The 22,839-nt window shown below is 41.6% G+C and overlaps 1 protein-coding gene across 6 annotated transcripts in view; it reads left to right on the top strand.

Annotated features, from left to right (window-relative positions):
- LOC128660571 (triple functional domain protein) overlaps positions 1-22,839 on the top strand; it is a 763,036-nt gene that overhangs the window by 278,593 nt on the left and 461,604 nt on the right. For all 6 annotated transcript variants that reach the window (XM_053714497.1, XM_053714496.1, XM_053714493.1 and 3 more), the window contains exon 3: positions 8,969-9,083. In XM_053714497.1, coding sequence (XP_053570472.1) covers positions 8,969-9,083 — 115 coding nt within the window. The remainder of the gene's footprint in view (positions 1-8,968; positions 9,084-22,839) is intronic.

The raw sequence follows: 22,839 nt of genomic DNA, 5'->3' as shown, positions 1-22,839 counted from the left end.
TCCTGGGAACTCTGATAGATTCGGTGGACATGAAAAATTTTCTGACGGAGGTCAGGAAATCAAAAATTTTATCCATCTGCCAAGCTCTTCATTCCATTCCTCGGCCATCAGTGGCTCAGTGTATGGAGGTAATCTGCTTAATGGTAGCGGCAATGGACAACGCCAAACTTCCTCATTACGGGTCCAGGTCAAGGGACCCTCAGGCAGTACTGATAGATGCTCTAGCAATACCCGGGTCGTTCAACCTGGCTTATGTGTTTCCACCATTTCCTCTCCTTCCTCGTTTGATTGCCAGAATCAAACAGGAGAGAGCTTCGGTGTTTTTGATTACACCTGCGTGGCCACGCAGGACTTGGTATGCAGACCTGGTGGACATGTCATCTCTTCCACCATGGTCTCTGCCACTGAGACAGGACCTTCTGATTCAAGGTCCGTTCTAGCATCCAAATCTAGTTTCTCTGCGGCTGACTGCTTGGAGATTGAACGCTTGATCTTATCCAAGCGGGGTTTCTCGGAGTCGGTCATAGATACCTTGATTCAGGCTCGAAAGCCTGTCACCAGGAAAATTTATCATAAGATATGGCGTAAATATCTTTATTGGTGCAAATCCAAAGGCTACTCATGGAGTAAGATCAGGATTCCTAGGATTATGTCCTTTCTCCAAGAAGAATTGGAGAAGGGGCTATCAGCTAGTTCCGTAAAGGGACAGATATCTGCTTTATCAATTCTACTGCACAAACGTCTGGCAGATGTTCCAGACGTTCAGTCGTTCTGTCAGGCTTTAGTTAGAATCAAGCCTGTGTTTAAACCTGTTGCTCCGCCATGGAGTTTGAATTTAGTTCTTAAAGTTCTTCAAGGGGTTCCGTTTGAACCTATGCATTCCATAGATATTAAGCTTCTATCTTGGAAAGTTCTGTTTTTAGTTGCCATCTCTTCGTCTCGAAGAGTTTCTGAACTATCTGCATTGCAATGCGACTCGCCTTATCTTGTTTTCCATGCGTACCAAACCTGGATTCCTTCCTAAGGTTGTTACTAATAAGAATATTAATCAGGAAATTGTTGTTCCTTCTCTGTGTCCTAATCCTTCCTCTAAGAAGGAGCGTCTATTGCACAACTTGTTCGTGGTTCGTGCTTTAACGTTTTACTTGCAAGTGACCAAAGATTTCCGTCAAACATCTTCTTTGTTTGTTGTCTATTCTGGAAAACGTAGAGGTCAAAAAGCTACGGCTACCTCTCTTGCCCTTTGGCTGAAAAGCATCATCCGTTTGGCATACGAGACTGCTGGACAGCAGCCTCCTGAAAGAATTACAGCTCACCCTACTAGAGCGGTGGCTTCCACATGGGCTTTTAAAAATGATGCTTCTGTTGAACAGATTTGTAAGGCTGCGACTTGGTCTTCGCTTCATACCTTTTCCAAATTTTGCAAATTTGATACCTTTGCTTCTTCGGAGGCTATTTTTGGGAGAAAAGTTGTTCAAGCAGTGGTGCCTTCTGTTGAACCATCTGTCTTGTCCCTCCCGTTCATCCGTGTCCTGTAGCTTTGGTATTGTATCCCACAAGTAAAGGATGAATCCGTGGACTAGTCTTACCTTTATAGAAGAAAAGTAAATTTATGCTTGCCTGATAAATTAATTTCTTCTATGGTAAGACGAGTCCACGGCCCGCCCTGTCATTTTAAGACCGATTATATTTTTTTTTATTTAAACTTCAGTCACCTCTGCACCTTGTAGTTTCTCCTTTTTCTTCCTGTACCTTTGGTCGAATGACTGGGGGTGGAGCTAAGGGAGGAGCTATATAGACAGCTCTGCTGTGGTGCTCTTTGCCACTTCCTGTTAGCAGGAGGATAATATCCCACAAGTAAAGGATGAATCGTGGACTCGTCTTACCATAGAAGAAATTAATTTTTCAGCTAAGCATAAATTTACTTTTTTTTTGTTACATTTAACACAGAAAAAAAATGTGAATTAGATTACATGTCTGCAAAAGGAGGTACCATGTGCCCACAGTCTGTGAGATTTTCTGACCCCCTATTACTGTATATAGTGAAACTGTTTAACCCACCAGTGCTGTATATAGTGAGTTAGTGTCACAGTCTGTAATCTGCCGGTGAGATGGCTGGCCTGACCCTAACCGCCCCAGTATTTTATAAAGTGACCACAGTAGTCATTGACATGGTTCAGCCCCCCGTACTGTATATAGTGGTACTGTATAGTGACACTGTTTACACCCCCCCCCATGCTGTAGCAACAAGGTCTGTAATTTGCTGGTTCCACAAACATACACACACATGCATAAATACACACACAGTCACATACATACATACATACATACATACACACACACACACACACACACACACACACACACACACACACACACACACACACACACATACATGCATAAATACACACACAGTCACATACATACATACATACACACACACACACACACACATATATGCATAAATACACACACAGTCACATACATACATACACACAAAACCCAATGTGTGAAACAGAAACACTAATCCCTGTAGTCACACTAGTGAGGCATCATGTCGCTCTCACATGATATCAGTGCAGGTAGTGGCAGGTCAACGTTTTTAATTGAAATTTTTCCCCCCCCTTTTTTAAAGCTAGGGGCCCCGTCGCAGTTTCGCCCCCTGCTTACAGTGATTATTCACATTTATTTGTAGTATTCACATTTATTTGTGCTATTGATAATTATTGTGAGTGTTACCCGTTTCTTATCCTTCAGGTCCTTGTATTATGCTTGGTAAATCTTTTTTTGCTGAAGGTTACAGGCTATGGGTTGCTGAATTCACGACTTCCTTAGCTTGGGAATAATGTTACCAAAGTATTATTGTGATATATTTGTTTTTGTCTGCAGGTGTTGAGGCAACTGTAGTTTAGGGGTAGCCCAAAAATCCCTGAGCAACGTTTTTTTTAGGTGGTGGCAGCGAATGTTCATGTTTGGGGTAGTGTAGGCATGATTTTGGGGATACATTTTGGTTGGTCCTTATGACCTGGTAAGGATTTGGAATAAGGCGGCTGAACCGCTGAAGACCCTGTGAGGTTAACCCCCTTTATGCCCACACTACTTCCTGTTGTCACAGCTTGGCAAATTTATCTGTCTGTGGCAAGCCTTGTAGCAAAGGTGAATATTTGTTAATATTGATTATTGGGGTGATATAGGTAGGATTTGAGGGTTAAAGGGACATGAAACCCAAAACTTGTCTTTCATGATTCAGATAAATTATACACTTTTAAACAACTTTCAAATTGACTTCTGTTATGAAATTTGCTTTATTCTCTTGGTATCTATTATTGAAGAAGCAGCAATGCACTCCTGGGAGCTAGCTAAATACATTTATAAGCTCCTGAACCGATCTAGATATGCCTTTCAACAACAGATATCAGGAGAATGAAGCATATTAGATCATGGAAGTAAATTGGAAAGTTGTTTCAAATTGTATGCTCTGTCTTAATTATGAAAGAAACAAATTGGGTTTCAAATCCTTTTAATGTGGGTTGGCTTTTATGCCCTGGTAAAGGTTTTGGATAAGGCAGCTGGAGACCTTTGTGAGGTTAACCCCTTCATGCCCACACTCTCCTTGTTGTCAACGCTTAGCAAGTAGCTCTATCTTTTGGCAAGCTAGTGGCAGGGTGGATATTAGCATGTAAGCCTACGAGCCCCGCTGTTTTGTAGATCTCATTAATGAGAGGTGATTTACAACAGTGCAAGTCTTGGCAGGGCCCTCTACGCATTTGTCTCCTATTAATGCTACCTTTGCATAGTATTCCTATATTTATAGCATTGCCGAACCTGTTGGCACTCTACAAAGAACTAATAATATTAATATTTAGCCCTGTCTGTAGTAAATTGAATGTAGAGGGCGGGCTTAGTTAACCCTGTGTTGTACACTATATAGATCCCAGAGGGGGATCCAATAGAGGAGCGCTCTCCAAAAAGAAAAGGAATATAAATAAAATAAAATGTATGACAGTAATAAAAAATGAGTAATCAATGCGGTAGTAAAACAATCAAAATCTAAAATGAAAATAAAACTAAAACATAAAGTTCATGTGTAGAAACTTGCTTGTTTTCCAATGCAGTTAAAAATTCCTCTGCAAACAGTTAAAATAATCCTCTGTAGGCGATGAACGTGATTCGTTCAGGTAGCTCCTCTTGACCCGGTGGAAGGTAATTCTATGAAAATAAAATAAGAAGAGGGCGCCTCATAGTGTAATACGTCCTTTGTTATAAGGTGTGTGATAATGGTAAAAAGAGGCTTATCAGAAATTCTGGCACTGTACTGTGACCAGTGCTATCAGACAGACTAGCGCTTACAGCGGCTAGCACACTGTTTCCCCGTGTTCCTCGTCAGGTGCAAGATCAAGCGAATGTAACAGCTCAGATAGTAGAGAACGGACAACACCGGAACAGCAAACAGGCTGACAACTTTGTTAATGCTTAAAAGGTAAACGCTTTGTTAATGCTTAAAAGGTAAACGCGTTTACCTTTCAAGCATTAACGAAGTTGTCAGCCTGTTTGCTGTTCCGGTGTTGTCCGTCCTCTACTATCTGAGCTGTTACATTCGCTTGATCTTGCACCTGACGAGGAACACAGGGAAACAGTGTGCTAGCCGCTGTAAGCGCTAGTCTGTCTGATAGCACTGGTCACAGTACAGTGCCAGAATTTCTGGTAAGCCTCTTTTTACCATTATCACACACCTTATAACAAAGGACGTATTACACTATGAGGCGCCCTTTTCTTATTTCATTTTCATTGTGTTGTACACTGGTTATAGTGGTAGGGTTTGGGATTAATTAACCCCTCGTTCCCCTGTCCCTTCCAGTCTGTCGGGCAGAGCTGGTAAAGTGGTACACCTCTATCCATGACACAAACGGACTGCAAATCATACACATCTTTCTGTAATTTTGATGTCGGTGCCTGGGAAAATCATCATTGAATAAAAAATGTGTGTTAAAAAACAGCTCACAAATAATAATGTTGTTTGTTAAAAAACAGCTTAGATGGTGTCTGATGCTTTAGCTAGTTATCATCCAAGATATCATTGTCTCAATTCAGTCCTTCAGTTCAAAGTGCTTCTGATCATTCTCTAAAGCATTTTTATTTAAAGACAGAGTTTAAAACAAATGTACAGATAACTCAAGATAATGATCTTCATATTTTGCCTTGTGTTTCAGTCAGAGTGGTTAGTTGCTTTGTTTTGTAGCTTTTTGCTGATGTTCTGGTATTATCTACTCACAGATCTCAGCTGTTATGATGAGCTCTGCAAGGCATTGCTCCCATAATACATTGCGCTATCATGAATTCATTTTTGGTACTATCTTCTCATCTGTGAATAGAGTGCTTATTATAAGTGTTGTTAGGTTTAAAGAGACATTAAACTTGAAAGTAAATGTTGTATAAATGTAATGAATTAAATGGGGCATGAAACTTTTTTTTGTAACCTTTGTTGAAGAAAATACATAGGTTTAGGTGTGTGAACATTTTATGACAGCAGTTTTTCAACAATGTTTTTTACTGTGATAAACACTGTTGCCATTTGGTGCTTAAAAGTGTATAACAGATAAAAGTATTCTTGCAAAACTGTTTCCATGTATTGCTCTAGCAACATGCTCCTTAGTCTACCTACCTGTAAATTTAATAAATAGGCTTTTTTTTTTTTTTATTGTACGCATGTATGATAAAAAAAACATTTAGGGGGGGCGTGGCTAGGCAGCGGCCATGAACGGTCGCAATATCTGGGGCTCCTAAAGTGAACTGTGTAATCCGCCGATTCAAGCAGTAATTCTGGACCCTATATAGGTATATCACTTATCTTTTAATAGATTACAGAGCACAGCATACAACTACCTTAACGGTACAGAGCTAATGATCGTTGGGACCCAGATCTGGCCCGTTGAGATCTTAGGCGGCGGCCTCTCTACAAGATCCTGACTCCCAATCCCCCCCCCCCCGTAATCTGGGTATAGCAGTCCTTTATAGACTGTTCACTATATTACAGAAGGGAGCCAATTTACTAAGATTTCCTTAAGTGTTTCATGTGTTGGGGCGAACTGTACAAATACTGTCTCAATCATGGAGGCTGTGGACAAGTGGGAACGCACAGTGACGCAGCTCCTAAATAATCATTTCCGGAGATTAGAAGAAGAACTGTGTAGAATACTCTTCAGTCCCGGAGCTATGGCAGTCCCTATGAGAGATACTACTGGGCAACTTGTTTGCACCGGCTGGGCTGATTTAACCTTTCTTATCGGCCACTACACAATAAAAGAGCCCAACTGTGTGAAATTTATGCCTATCAGAGACGATCATCAGGAGAATGCCGCGACAGGCAACCTAAAGCTAACGCCTAACCATCGGCAGGGCTGTGAGATAGATATGGAGCCTAATATGGTATTGACAGAGGCATTTGACACCACATGGGACACCCGAGAGATGGGAATAGATGAATACAGGGGACAAACTGAAATCTTTGTTGGAGATGGGAAGCCTGTTACGTTTGAGGCAGCAAGGAGAGGCTCGAGTGGCAAGCGGCCCCTCACCCACAACATTAACGGCTCCATGTTGGTAGGACTAGCACCGGACTGTACCCTAGGGTATGGTAGCAGACTAAACAGGAGTTTGCTATGCTTGATGCCTACTTTAACGATCAGTGAGTGGTAACGGAGACTTTTTGATCCAGGGGGGGAGGCATGCTCAGAAAGACAACTTCCTGGTGTTATTGCTACAGAGTCATAGCTGGCTAGAAAAGTCTGCTTGCCGGACCAAGTCTGGGACATGTATACTGATTTGACATCGGTGTTCACAACATGTATGTATGAACAGTCGGATGGGAGTAGGGTGACACCTCAATTTGAACAATTTATGCTTGCACTCTGTTTTGTGTGCTCTCTTTGTGATGATTCTAAGATCAGAGAAATGAGGTTGATATGTAACTGACTATACTCTATTCAGACACAAGACTACTCTTCATTGTACCCTCCTGATATTCGTTACTGTTTATGATATATCCTTTATTTCCCAGTGCTGCATAGCTGATATATTTTAGACCCTATCCTTAGTAATTTAGCCAGATGATAGTATCTATTAAATTATAGGGTCCCCCCCTACTTTGTATACATGTTCTGTTTTTTTTTTTTTTCTTTAGGGGGCGCTACATCTAGTCCTTAACTTTTCCCATACTCCCCAGCCTGCTCACTGTGTTTGTGCTGTGTAGTCAGCGGCCGAGGCGGTGCAGTACGACATAGGAGTTAATATAATAGGCATTCAATGTTTAAGCCTATAGATTTAATCTTGACTCATAAAATTTTGGAGACCCAGTTCACAGAGGCACTGCCCCAAAGAAGATATTAATTACCAAGTAAAGCCTACTGAACATGTGAATGTTAATGCTTTTTTATCATGATGGAGTGGGATAAAACTAAATCAGCTACCCCTGATACTAGACACAAAGTTCAGTTTCTATCCTGAGATGTGTTTATACACGAGTGGCATAGCTTACAAATACTTGCTGGCACACTTTATTGTTCAGGCTTATAGCATGTTAGCTCTCCTCAGATGTATATTTAAAGCTACATAATACTCCTTCTGATTATAATATGTCCTCTCTTATGGCACTAGTTGACCTGTTTTTACTGATACTCCTGATATATTGCTGTTGATCCTCCCAAGATATGGATATACTTTTCCTAGCCTAATATGGAGTTCTGAATATACGTAATGTCCCCCAACATATCTTTCTACATAATCTCCATACTTAGTAGGTAAATTGGCTCCCTGTACATCTATTTGCTACATCATTTAAGGTCCAAAAATGGCCTACCTCAAATTATATTATACATAATTCTAAGGGTCCAAAGACAGCCCAGTATGTTTGTCACTTGATGCATATCCCCTATACGTTTCCCCCACAAGTTTGTATTAATGCTAAGCTTATAAGAGAGTTTGTTTTATTTCTTTTGTCTTTACCTTTGTGTATGGGGATTTTCTGTCAATAAGTTTTATTCAGTTCTAGGGGTTAACAATTATAGGCTGTATATTATGCTAAAAAGTTTAAAAACAAAGATTCTTCATTTGGGATCCAAAAGTGGTCCTCCTACAACTTCTGATAGCCTTCTTCACGTTAAATCTTTTCTATGACCATCAGAGGCCCAAGAGTGGCCTCATAGGTTGATCCGAGGGCTGATAATGTCAATGGGCAAAAATTTTGTTTTCTAATTTTGCAACTGTCTCATATCTATGCTATGCTTTTCTGGTGTGTTAATATGACTTATCTGTATAAATTGTACGGAGATTTTTGTTTTGTTTGCCCTGAAATGAATCTTAATAAAAATATAAAAAAAAAACAAAACAAAAAAACATTTGGGTTTCATGTTCTTTTAGAGACATTGCATTGCTATATACATTTACTTATTTATTGTGCTTATGTTTGCTGTAAAATACCTTGCTTTGTGTGCCTGTCTCACATTCCATAGTGGCTAAAAATGAAAATCTGTACCTAGGTTTGATGTAAATTGCCTAAACCAGCAACACAGTGATTAATTGGAGCAGGAAACAAACTAATTTAAAGCGAGTGGCTAAGTATTAAAGGGGCAGTGTACTGGAATGCACTACTGGCAACTAGCTGAACATATCTGGTGAGCCAATGACAAGAAACATATATTTGCAGCATCCAAACACCAACTAGCTCCCAGTAATGCTATGCTGCCCCTGAGCCTACCTAGGTAAACTCTAAAAAAAATTAACAAAGGATAAAAGGGTAAACCAAGAGGACTTGTTTGAATCATTAAAGTTTAATCTTGAATTTACGGTCCCTTTAAATAAGCGTTGGTGTCTTTCTTCTTTTTTCTTACTTTATTTTTTATTAGAGTGATTATCTTTGTCGTTTTGTTTATTTAGTAATTCTAACTTAATCTTATTTTTTGTTCCTTTTAAGGTGGTCGAGATAAACGGGGTGGTCCAGTTCTAACGTTTCCTGCACGCAGCAATCATGATAGAATACGACAAGAGGATCTCAGGCGACTCATCTCATACCTGGCTTGTATTCCTAGGTATAGCTATATTTATGTCTGTTTTCGAACCACAATATGAACACACATTTTTTTTTCCACTTGTGCAATGTCACAAATATTGTCTATAATGTAGTGTAATTTTGTCTTTTTCTTAAAGGGACATTACATACTAAATAAATCATTGCTTGGATGATGTATTCAGTGCAAATTTTGGCATGAGAATAATTTGTGTAATGTGTTTTTAACAATTATTTCCTTCTAAACAGGGAGAGTCCACAGCTGCATTCATTACTTGTGGGAATACAGAACCTGGCCACCAGGAGGAGGCAAAAACACCCCAGCCAAAGGCTTGAATACCTCCCTCACTTCCTCCATCCTCCAGTCATTCTTTGCCTTTCGTCACAGGAGGTTGGCAGAGAAGTGTCAGAGGTTTTCGGAGTAGTTCCTTATGGAGGGTAGTACTCTGAGATGGAACTGGAGTTTTCAGTAGTCTTGTCAGCCTCTCAGCGAGAGCATTGGCGAAACTTAGAGTCTGGAGATGCAGGGAGAGTCTTTCTGCGAACCCATCCAGACTCATATTAACAGCTCCTTAAGCAATCAGAGTTGACTGCCTGCTTCTTCACTCAAGTCCATGTCAGAGGCGCTGCTACAATCTGTCAAACTTGAAGGACCGTGTCACTGTTCCACGGCATAGATTCCGGTAAGATCATTTCATTACTTTATACACTTGTTAACGATAGAAGACAGGGTCTCAGTGGGACTCCTTTATCTTTATGGAATCATAGGGTTAACAGGGGGACTTTTTATTCGTTTATTGTTATGTGATTTGACTGCTTATGTGTAAGAATGTTTGGGCTACTAGGCTGATACGGAACATACAGGTTTTTGTTTGGAGAGCTGCAGCGTTTCTTTTTATTAAGATGGTGCGCTTTTTCATTAGAGGGGCTAGGTCCATGTTTGCACCCTCCTTTTCAGGGCGGTTGCCTGTTTTTCTTTGCTTTTCTATTCCGTTTCGGATAGTTGTTTGTTTTTTAGAGCTCTGGGTTGTTATATAAACTCTTCTTATAAGGATGTTTCGTCTCATGGGATTTTTGGTTCTATCGACTTTGATGTTTGAGATTGTTGGAGTTTTCCAATCGAAGATTCAAGTTTTTTGGTCGGGGTGATCTTTCCTCTCTAAGATGAGCTGGTGAAGGGTTTGTCTAACTAGTTCTTCTTCGAGGGGCTGCCTGCCAAGATAATCTGGGTTGGCCTAGCTGCCTAGCAAGCGGAAAGTTGCAGATGGACCCAGTTATGGTCCTTTCTCTGGTATGTTTTCACAGGTAGTTTTTCCTCTGTTAGTACTTGGTTCAGAAATCTTGATCTTCCAAGTGTTAAGTTATTTTGTTAGGGCACTGCCTGCGACAGTGTTGGCATGTCTATTTCCTGCTCCTTGGGGGTTGGATTTGTCCTTCAGGAGTTACATCGGTTTTCCTTTGTACCTGTACAGGAGTTTTTTTTTTTTTTATCTTATTCAAGGACCTATTTTGTCTGCTGTAGTGTTTCCATGTGTTATAGTTCAGGTGTTTCAACTATTATAATATGTTTTCCTTCTTGGGTTCTCCCTTCTAATAGGGCTACCCATTGTCCAAATGGGATGAGGTTCTCCTCTTTTTTTGGGGAATCTTACCTTGAAGTTTCTGTCAGACTTTATCAGAACGTCCTTGTTAGGGGAGGTGTGTGTTTATCTGGCTTTAGGAGACAGCAGGACCAAAGCCTCCATAGTGGTCTATGACTCAGTTTAAGTGCGTTGACATCTTTGGGGGTCTCTGACATGAGTTCCTATGGTACTGATTGTTGGACGGATACTTGGTCCTCCTAGCATCCTGCACTTTTTTTCTTTAAGTTTTGCTTCTTTGGAAGCCTTGGGAGTTGTTTTTTTGCAGGCTGTGGTGCCCTCAGATGGGGCCGCCTCTTATTTGTCCCTCCCGTTCGCATTCAGTGTCCTCTGTAGCTTGGGTATAATTATCCCATAAGTAATTAATGCAGCTGTGGACCCTCCCTGTATTTAGAAGGAAAATATAAATTATGGCTTGCCAGATAATTTTCTTTCCTTCGATACAGGGAGAGTCTACAGTTCCCGCAAGTGCTCTCCTAAATTTAAATTGTTTTCCTTCTGGCACCTTTTTCACCCTTATATTTTTCCTACTGTTCTTGTTCCCTCTGCAGAATTGAGGGAGGTATTTAAGCCTTTGGCTGGGTTGTCTCTGCCTCCTCCTGGTGGCCAGGTTCTGTATTCCCACAAGTAATGAAAGCAGCTGTGGACTCTCCCTGTATCGAAGGAAAGAAAATTATCTGGTAAGTCATAATTTGTTATTGTTTTAATATTGAAAATATAAGGGTAGAGTTTATGTCCATAAAGCAGTGGGTGCCGCCATATTTTAACTTAGGTTCCCTTTTCTGCTGAGGCCAATTAGGAAGGGTTATATACAGCTTACTAGAGTGTGCAACCAATCACTGTGTGCAATATAGCTGTGTCTGCACTTCCATGTTTAACATGAATTGGAAAGCCCACAATATTCAGAATTAAATTACAAGAAAGGAGAACAAAATAAATAATGAAAGTATATTGCAAAGTTATTTTACTACATGTAATTAAACAATTTATGTTTATATCTTGATGTGTTTACTGTCCCTTTTAAAGGGAAATTGAAGTCAAAATTAAACTTTAATGATTCAGAGGTCCAAAGGTGACCTCTTTCAGGGAGTTTTCCTAATGTCAGTTTGCTGTATAGTAAATATTGTCTTGGAGGTGCAAGAGATGCTTATGCTTGATAAGGAAGATTTAAATTAAAAGGTGGTATATAAAGTTATATTCTTGCAGTAGTACATTTCTGACTTCATGCTTTTATTCTTGGCATAGAAAAAGGGTTATGTTACCATGATTGCATGCATAATTATACACTCTTGGATATCAGCCTGCCTGATATGTTAATCATCCTATTAACTGACTGTCAGTGTTTTATGTATGGTGATTTTGTATTGTTCCTTTCTTTTTTAAACCTCAATAATATATATATATATATATATATATATATATATATATATATATATATATATATATATATATATATATATAAACTTTTCTTTCACTCATGGTTAGTGTTTGGCTGAAGCCATTTATTATCTGTCAACAGTGTTTACTCTTTTTAAATCATAATGACAACAGAAACTACCCAAATGACCCTGATCAAAAGTTTACATACCCTGGTGATTTTGGCCTGATAACATGCACACAAGTTGACACAAAGGGGTTTGAATGGCTATTAAAGGTAACCATACTCACCTCTGATCTGTTTGCTTGTAATTAGTGGAGTGTGTATAACAGACCCTTCATCTTTCATCGAGTGCTGCACTGACGTTTCTGGGTCATGGGGCAAGCAAAAGAATTGTCAAAGGATCTGCGGGAAAAGGTAGTTGAACTGTATAAAACAGGAAAGGGATATAAAAAGATATCCAAGGAATTGAGAATGCCAATCAGCCGTGTTCAAACGCTTATCAAGAAGTGGAAATGAGGGGTTCTTTTGAAATCAAACCATGGTCAGGTAGACAAACTAAAAATTCAGCCACAGCTGCCAGGAAAATTGTTTAGGATGCAAAGAAATACCCACAAATACCTTCAGGTGAAATACAGGACTCTCTAAAAACATGTGGTGTGGCTGTTTCAAGATGCACAATAAGGAGGCACTTGAAAAAAGATGGGCTGCATGGTTGAGTCGCCAAAAGAAAGCCATTATTACACAAATGCCACAAAGTGTTCCGCTTAGAATATACCAAACAGCACAGAGACAAGCCTCAAACCTTCTGGCACAAAGTTATTTGGAGTGATGAAACCAAAATTTAGCTTTTTGGCCACAACCATAAACGCAACAAGGCCTATGATGAAAGGTACACGATTCCTACTGTGAAACACGGAGGTGGAGTTTGTGAGCTACAAAGGCACAGGCAATTTGGTCAGAATTGATGGCAAGATGAATGCAGTATGTTATCAAAAAATACTGGAGGAAAATTTGCATTCATCAGCCCGTAAGCTGCGCATGGGACGTACTTGGACATTCCAACATGACAATGATCCTAAACACAAGGCCAAGTCGACCTGTCATTGGCTACAGCAGAATATAGTGAAGGTTCTGGAGTGGCCATCTCAGTCTCCTGACCTCAGTATCATTGAGCCACTCTGGGGAGATCTCAAACATGCAGTTCATACAAGACAGCCCAAGAATTTAAAGGAACTGGAGGCTTTTTGCCAGGAAGAATGGGCAGCTTTACCATCTGAGAAGCTAAAGAGCCTCATCCACAAATACCACAAAAGACTTCAAGCTGTCATTGACGCTTCCACCTTAAAAACATCGCTAAAATTAGACATTTCTCCAACATAGGTGTGTCCGGTCCACGGCGTCATCCTTACTTGTGGGATATTCTCCTCCCCAACAGGAAATGGCAAAGAGCCCAGCAAAGCTGGTCACATGATCCCTCCTAGGCTCCGCCTTCTCCAGTCATTCTCTTTGCCGTTGTACAGGCAACATCTCCACGGAGATGGCTTAGAGTTTTTTGGTGTTTAACTGTAGTTTTTATTATTCAATCAAGAGTTTGTTATTTTAAAATAGTGCTGGTATGTACTATTTACTCTGAAACAGAAAAGAGATGAAGATTTCTGTTTGTAAGAGGAAAATGATTTTAGCAACCGTTACTAAAATCGATGGCTGTTTCCACACAGGACTGTTGAGAGGAATTAACTTCAGTTGGGGGAAACAGTGAGCAGACTTTTGCTGCTTGAGGTATGACACATTTCTAACAAGACGATGTAATGCTGGAAGCTGTCATTTTCCCTATGGGATCCGGTAAGCCATTTTTATTACATAAAGAAAAAAAGGGCTTCACAAGGGCTTTTAAGACTGTAGACATTTTCTGGGCTAAAACGATTGATATATAAGCATATTTTATACTTCATAGCTTTGAGGAATTATTTTATTCTTGGGAATTATGTAAAATAACCGGCAGGCACTGTATTGGACACCTTATTCTCTAGGGGCTTTCCCTAATCATAGGCAGAGCCTCATTTTCGCGCCTCTATTGCGCACTTGTTTTTAGGAAGCATGACATGCAGATGCATGTGTGAGGAGCTCTGATACATAGAAAAGACTTTCTGAAGGCGTCATTTGGTATCGTATTCCCCTTTGGGCTTGGTTGGGTCTCAGCAAAGCAGATACCAGGGACTGTAAAGGGGTTAAATATAAAAACGGCTCCGGTTCCGTTATTTTAAGGGTTAAAGCTTTCAAATTTGGTGTGCAATACTTTTAAGGCTTTAAGACACTGTGGTGAAATTTTGGTGAATTTTGAACAATTCCTTCATACTTTTTCACATTTGCAGTAATAAAGTGTGTTCAGTTTAAAATTTAAAGTGACAGTAACGGTTTTATTTGAAAACGTTTTTTGTACTTTGTTATCAAGTTTATGCCTGTTTAACATGTCTGAACTACCAGATAGACTGTGTTCTGTATGTGGGGAAGCCAAGGTTCCTTCTCATTTAAATAGATGTGATTTATGTGACACAAAATTTAGAGAAAATGATGCCCAAGATGATTCCTCAAGTGAGGGGAGTAAGCATGGTACTGCATCATCCCCTCCTTCGTCTACACCAGTCTTGCCCACACAGGAGGCCCCTAGTACATCTAGTGCGCCAATACTCCTTACTATGCAACAATTAACGGCTGTAATGGATAATTCTATCAAAAACATTTTAGCCAAAATGCCCACTTATCAGCGAAAGCGCGACTGCTCTGTTTTAGAAAATACTGAAGAGCATGAGGACGCTGATAATATTGGTTCTGAAGTGCCCCTACACCAGTCTGAGGGGGCCAGGGAGGTTTTGTCTGAGGGAGAAATTTCAGATTCAGGGAAAATTTCTCAACAAGCTGAACCTGATGTGATTACATTTAAATTTAAATTGGAACATCTCCGCGCCCTGCTTAAGGAGGTGTTATCTACTCTGGATGATTGTGAGAATTTGGTCATTCCAGAGAAATTATGTAAAATGGACAAGTTCCTAGAGGTCCCGGGGCCCCCGAAGCTTTTCCTATACCCAAGCGGGTGGCGGACATTGTAAATAAAGAATGGGAAAGGCCCGGCATACCTTTCGTCCCTCCCCCTATATTTAAGAAATTGTTTCCTATGGTCGACCCCAGAAAGGACTTATGGCAGACAGTCCCCAAGGTCGAGGGGGCGGTTTCTACTCTAAACAAACGCACCACTATACCCATAGAAGATAGTTGTGCTTTCAAAGATCCTATGGATAAAAAATTAGAGGGTTTGCTTAAAAGGATGTTTGTTCAGCAAGGTTACCTTCTACAACCAATTTCATGCATTGTTCCTGTCACTACAGCAGCGTGTTTCTGGTTCGATGAACTAGAAAAGGCGCTCAATAAAGATTCTTCTTATGAGGAGATTTTGGACAGAATTCATGCTCTCAAATTGGCTAACTCTTTCACCCTAGACGCCACTTTGCAATTGGCTAGATTAGCGGCGAAAAATTCTGGGTTTGCTATTGTGGCGCGCAGAGCGCTTTGGCTAAAACCTTGGTCAGCGGATGCGTCTTCCAAGAACAAATTGCTTAACATTCCTTTCAAGGGGAAAACGCTGTTTGGCCCTGACTTGAAAGAGATTATTTCTGATATCACTGGGGGCAAGGGCCACGCCCTTCCTCAGGATAGGTCTTTCAAGGCCAAAAATAAACCTAATTTTCGTCCCTTTCGCAGAAATGGACCAGCCCCAAGTGCTACGTCCTCTAAGCAAGAGGGTAATACTTCTCAAGCCAAGCCAGCCTGGAGGCCAATGCAAGGCTGGAACAAAGGTAAGCAGGCCAAGAAACCTGCCACTGCTACCAAGACAGCATGAGATGTTGGCCCCCGATCCGGGACCGGATCTGGTGGGGGGCAGACTCTCTCTCTTCGCTCAGGCTTGGGCAAGAGATGTTCTGGATCCTTGGGCGCTAGAAATAGTCTCCCAAGGTTATCTTCTGGAATTCAAGGGGCTTCCCCCAAGGGGGAGGTTCCACAGGTCTCAATTGTCTTCAGACCACATAAAAAAACAGGCATTTCTTCTGTTATGTGTGATCAGTCCACGGGTCATCATTACTTCTGGGATATAACTCCTCCCCAACAGGAAATGCAAGAGGATTCACCCAGCAGAGCTGCATATAGCTCCTCCCCTCTACGTCACTCCCAGTCATTCTCTTGCACCCAACGACTAGATAGGATGTGTGAGAGGACTATGGTGATTATACTTAGTTTTTATAACTTCAATCAAAAGTTTGTTATTTTACAATAGCACCGGAGCGTGTTATTGCCTCTCTGGCAGAGTTTGAAGAAGAATCTACCAGAGTTTTTACTATGATTTTAACCGGAGTCGTTAAGATCATATTGCTGTTTCTCGGCCATCTGAGGGAGGTAAAAGCTTCAGATCAGGGGACAGCGGGCAGATGAATCTGCATTAAGGTATGTAGCAGTTTTTATTTTCTGAATGGAATTGATGAGAAAATCCTGCCATACCGTTATAATGACATGTATGTATACTCTACACTTCAGTATTCTGGGGATGGTATTTCACTGGAATTACTCTGTTAAAAGTACATTAAACCTTTTAATAGGTATTTATTATGTTAAACGTTTTTGCTGGAATGTAGAATCGTTTGCATTTTCTGAGGTACTGAGTGAATAAATGTTTGGGCATTATTTTTCCACTTGGCAGTTGCTTGTTTTAATTGTGACAGTTTCGTTTCTCTCTCACTGCTGTGTGTGAGGGGGAGGGGCCGTTTTTTGGCGCTCTTTGCTACGCATCAAAAATTTCCAGTCAGTTACTCTTGTATTTCCTGCATGATCCGGTTCATCTCTAACAGAACTCAGGGGTCTTCAAACTTCTGTGGAGGAGGTAGATTCTCTCAGCAGAGCTGTGAGACTTATATATTGGCTGTGACTAAAAACGTTGCTCTGTAATTTTTATGTTTCAAATTTAATTATTGTTACTTTACTAATGGGAACAAACCTTTGCTAAAAGTTGTGTTGTTTTTAAGGATTGATGCTATAACTGTTTTTCAGTTCATTATTTCAACTGTCATTTAATCGTTTAGTGCTTCTTTGAGGCACAGTACGTTTTTGTTAAATAAGATTGTAACCAAGTTGCAAGTTTATTGCTAGTGTGTTAAACATGTCTGATTCAGAGGAAGATACCTGTGTCATTTGTTCCAATGCCAAGGTGGAGCCCAATAGAAATTTATGTACTAACTGTATTGATGCTACTTTAAATAAAAGCCAATCTGTACAAATTGAACAAATTTCACCAAACAGCGAGGGGAGAGTTATGCCGACTAACTCGCCTCACGTGTCAGTACCTGCATCTCCCGCCCGGGAGGTGCGTGATATCGTGGCGCCTAGTACATCTGGGCGGCCATTACAGATAACATTACAAGATATGGCTACTGTTATGACTGAAGTTTTGGCTAAATTACCAGAACTAAGAGGCAAGCGTGATCACTCTGGGGTGAGAACAGAGTGCGCTGATAATACTAGGGCCATGTCTGATACTGCGTCACAGCTTGCAGAGCATGAGGACGGAGAGCTTCATTCTGTGGGTGACGGTTCTGATCCAAACAGATTGGATTCAGATATTTCAAATTTTAAATTTAAATTGGAGAACCTCCGTGTATTAACTAGGGGAGGTTTTAGCGGCTCTTAATGATTGTAACACTGTTGCAATACCAGAGAAATTGTGTAGGTTGGATAAATACTTTGCGGTACCGGCGAGTACTGACGTTTTTCCTATACCTAAGAGACTAACTGAAATTGTTACTAAGGAGTGGGATAGACCCGGTGTGCCGTTCTCACCCCCTCCAATATTTAGAAAGATGTTTCCAATAGACGCCACCACACGGGACTTATGGCAAACGGTCCCTAAGGTGGAGGGAGCAGTTTCTACTTTAGCTAAGCGTACCACTATCCCGGTGGAGGATAGCTGTGCTTTTTCAGATCCAATGGATAAAAAATTAGAGGGTTACCTTAAGAAAATGTTTGTTCAACAAGGTTTTATATTGCAACCCCTTGCATGCATCGCGCCGATTACGGCTGCGGCAGCATTTTGGATTGAGTCTCTGGAAGAGAACCTTAGTTCAGCTACGCTGGACGACATTACGGACAGGCTTAGAGTCCTTAAACTAGCTAATTCATTCATTTCGGAGGCCGTAGTACATTTAACCAAACTTACGGCTAAGAACTCAGGATTCGCCATTCAGGCACGTAGGGCGCTGTGGCTAAAATCCTGGTCAGCTGATGTAACTTCTAAGCCAAATTACTTAATATACCTTTCAAGGGGCAAACTTTATTTGGGCCCGGTTTGAAAGAAATTATCGCTGACATTACAGGAGGTAAGGGCCACGCCCTGCCTCAAGACAAAGCCAAAGCTAAGGCTAGACAGTCTAATTTTCGTCCCTTTCGGAATTTCAAAGCAGGAGCAGCACCAACTTCCACTGCACCAAAACAGGAAGGAGCTGTTGCTCGTTACAGACAAGGCTGGAAACCTAACCAGTCCTGGAACAAGGGCAAGCAGGCCAGGAAACCTGCTGCTGCCCCAAAGACAGCATGAACCGAGGGCCCCCGATCCGGGACCGGATCTAGTGGGGGGCAGACTCTCTCTCTTCGCCCAGGCTTGGGCAAGAGATGTTCAGGATCCCTGGGCGCTAGAGATCATATCTCAGGGATACCTTCTAGACTTCAAATTCTCTCCCCCAAGAGGGAGATTTCATCTGTCAAGGTTGTCAACAAACCAGATAAAGAAAGAAGCGTTTCTACGCTGTGTACAAGATCTGTTATTAATGGGAGTGATCCATCCGGTTCCGCGGTCGGAACAAGGACAAGGGTTTTACTCAAACCTGTTTGTGGTTCCCAAAAAAGAGGGAACTTTCAGGCCAATCTTGGATTTAAAGATCCTAAACAAATTCCTAAGAGTTCCATCGTTCAAAATGGAAACTATTCGGACAATCTTACCCATGATCCAAAAGGGTCAGTACATGACCACAGTGGATTTAAAGGATGCTTACCTTCACATACCGATTCACAAAGATCATTACCGGTATCTAAGGTTTGCCTTCTTAGACAGGCATTACCAGTTTGTAGCTCTTCCATTCGGATTGGCTACGGCTCCAAGAATCTTCACAAAGGTTCTGGGTGCCCTTCTGGCGGTACTAAGACCGCGAGGAATTTCGGTAGCTCCGTACCTAGACGACATTCTGATACAAGCTTCAAGCTTTCAAACTGCCAAGTCTCATACAGAGTTAGTTCTGGCATTTCTAAGGTCGCATGGATGGAAAGTGAACGAAAAGAAGAGTTCTTTCTTTCCTCTCACAAGAGTTCCATTCTTGGGGACTCTTATAGATTCTGTAGAAATGAAGATTTATCTGACAGAAGACAGATTAACAAAGCTTCTAAATGCATGCCGTGTCCTTCATTCCATTCAACTCCCGTCAGTAGCTCAATGCATGGAGGTGATCGGCTTAATGGTAGCAGCAATGGACATAGTACCCTTTGCACGTCTACATCTCAGACCGCTGCAATTGTGCATGCTGAGTCAGTGGAATGGGGATTACTCAGACTTGTCCCCTACTCTGAATCTGGATCAAGAGACCAGAAACTCTCTTCTATGGTGGCTTTCTCGGCCACATCTGTCCAGGGGGATGCCATTCAGCAGGCCGGACTGGACAATTGTAACAACAGACGCCAGCCTACTAGGTTGGGGCGCTGTCTGGAATTCTCTGAAGGCTCAGGGACAATGGAATCAGGAGGAAAGTCTCCTGCCAATAAACATTCTGGAATTGAGAGCAGTTCTCAATGCCCTTCTGGCTTGGCCCCAGTTAAAAACTCGGGGGTTCATCAGGTTTCAGTCGGACAACATCACGACTGTAGCTTACATCAACCATCAAGGAGGGACAAGAAGCTCCCTAGCAATGATGGAAGTATCAAAGATAATTCGCTGGGCAGAGTCTCACTCTTGCCACCTGTCAGCAATCCACATCCCGGGAGTGGAGAACTGGGAGGCGGATTTCTTGAGTCGCCAGACTTTTCATCCGGGGGAGTGGGAACTTCATCCGGAGGTCTTTGCCCAAATACTTCGACGTTGGGGCAAACCAGAGATAGATCTCATGGCGTCTCGCCAGAACGCCAAACTTCCTCGCTACGGGTCCAGATCCAGGGATCCGGGAGCGGTTCTGATAGATGCTTTGACAGCACCTTGGAACTTCGGGATGGCTTATGTGTTTCCACCCTTCCCGCTGCTTCCTCGATTGATTGCCAAAATCAAACAGGAGAGAGCATCAGTGATTCTAATAGCGCCTGCATGGCCACGCAGGACTTGGTATGCAGATCTAGTGGACATGTCATCCGGTCCGCCTTGGTCTCTACCTCTAAGACAGGACCTTCTGATACAGGGTCCATTCAAACATCAAAATCTAACTTCTCTGAAGCTGACTGCTTGGAAATTGAACGCTTGATTTTATCAAAACGTGGTTTTTCTGAGTCGGTTATTGATACCCTGATACAGGCTAGGAAGCCTGTTACCAGAAGGATTTACCATAAGATATGGCGTAAATACCTATACTGGTGCGAATCCAAAGGTTACTCCTGGAGTAAGGTTAGGATTCCTAGGATATTGTCCTTTCTACAAGAAGGTTTAGAAAAGGGTTTATCGGCTAGCTCATTAAAGGGACAGATCTCAGCTCTGTCCATCTTGTTACACAGGCGTCTGTCAGAAAATCCAGACGTCCAGGCCTTTTGTCAGGCTTTAGCTAGGATCAAGCCTGTGTTTAAAACTGTTGCTCCGCCATGGAGTTTAAACCTTGTTCTTAACGTTCTACAAGGAGTTCCGTTTGAACCCCTTCATTCCATTGATATAAAGTTGTTATCTTGGAAAGTGTTATTTTTAATGGCTATTTCTTCGGCTCGGAGAGTCTCTGAGTTATCAGCTTTACATTGTGATTCTCCTTATTTGATTTTTCATTCAGATAAGGTAGTTCTGCGTACAAAACCTGGGTTCTTACCTAAGGTAGTCACTAACAGGAACATCAATCAAGAGATCGTGGTGCCTTCCCTGTGCCCGAATCCTTCTTCAAAGAAGGAACGTCTTCTACACAATCTGGATGTAGTTCGTGCCCTCAAGTTCTACTTGCAGGCAACTAAGGATTTTCGACAAACGTCTTCCCTGTTTGTCGTGTACTCTGGTCAGAGGAGAGGTCATAAGGCTTCGGCTACCTCTCTCTCCTTCTGGCTTCGTAGCATAATTCGTTTAGCCTATGAGACTGCTGGACAGCAGCCTCCTGAAAGAATTACAGCTCATTCTACTAGAGCTGTGGCTTCCACTTGGGCCTTTAAGAATGAGGCCTCTGTTGAACAGATTTGCAAGGCTGCAACTTGGTCTTCGCTTCATACTTTTTCCAAATTTTACAAATTTGACACTTTTGCTTCTTCGGAGGCTATTTTTGGGAGAAAGGTTCTTCAGGCAGTGGTTCCTTCTGTATAATGAGCCTGCCTATCCCTCCCGTCATCCGTGTACTTTTGCTTTGGTATTGGTATCCCAGAAGTAATGATGACCCGTGGACTGATCACACATAACAGAAGAAAACATAATTTATGCTTACCTGATAAATTCCTTTCTTCTGTTGTGTGATCAGTCCACGGCCCGCCCTGTTTTTTAAGGCAGGTAAATATCTTTTAAATTATACTCCAGTCACCACTTCACCCTTGGTTTCTCCTTTCTCGTTGATTCTTGGTCGAATGACTGGGAGTGACGTAGAGGGGAGGAGCTATATGCAGCTCTGCTGGGTGAATCCTCTTGCATTTCCTGTTGGGGAGGAGTTATATCCCAGAAGTAATGATGACCCGTGGACTGATCACACAACAAAAGAAAGGAATTTATCAGGTAAGCATAAATTATGTTTCTTACATTGTGTAGAAGACCTGTTAAAAATGGGAGTGATTCATCCTGTTCCTTTAGGAGAACAAGGGATGGGGTTCTACTCCAATCTGTTCGTAGTTCCCAAAAAAGAGGGAACATTCAGACCAATCTTAGATCTCAAGATCCTAAACAAGTTTCTCAAGGTTCCATCGTTCAAAATGGAAACCATTCGAACAATTCTTCCTTCCATCCAGGAAGGTCAATTCATGACCACGGTGGATTTAAAGGATGCGTATCTACATATTCCTATCCACAAGGAACATCATCGGTTCCTAAGGTTCGCATTTCTGGACAAGCATTACCAGTTTGTGGCACTTCCGTTCGGATTAGCCACTGCTCCAAGAATTTTCACAAAGGTACTAGGGTCCCTTCTAGCGGTGTTAAGACCAAGGGGCATTGCAGTAGTACCTTACTTGGACGACATACTGATTCAAGCGTCGTCCCTTCCACAAGCAAAGGCTCACACGGACATTGTCCTGGCCTTTCTCAGATCTCACGGGTGGAAAGTGAACGTAGAAAAAAGTTCTCTATCTCCGTCAACAAGGGTTCCCTTCTTGGGAACAATAATAGACTCCTTAGAAATGAGGATTTTTCTGACAGAGGCCAGAAAATCAAAACTTCTAAACTCTTGTCAAATACTTCATTCTGTTCCTCTTCCTTCCATAGCGCAGTGCATGGAAGTAATAGGTTTGATGGTAGCGGCAATGGACATAGTTCCTTTTGCGCGAATTCATCTAAGACCATTACAACTGTGCATGCTCAG

This window comes from Bombina bombina, chromosome 5 (genome assembly GCF_027579735.1).
Source record: "Bombina bombina isolate aBomBom1 chromosome 5, aBomBom1.pri, whole genome shotgun sequence".
Lineage (NCBI taxonomy): Eukaryota > Metazoa > Chordata > Amphibia > Anura > Bombinatoridae > Bombina > Bombina bombina.
Note: the sequence above shows the minus strand (reverse complement) of the source record. Positions and strands in the feature narration are given on the sequence as shown.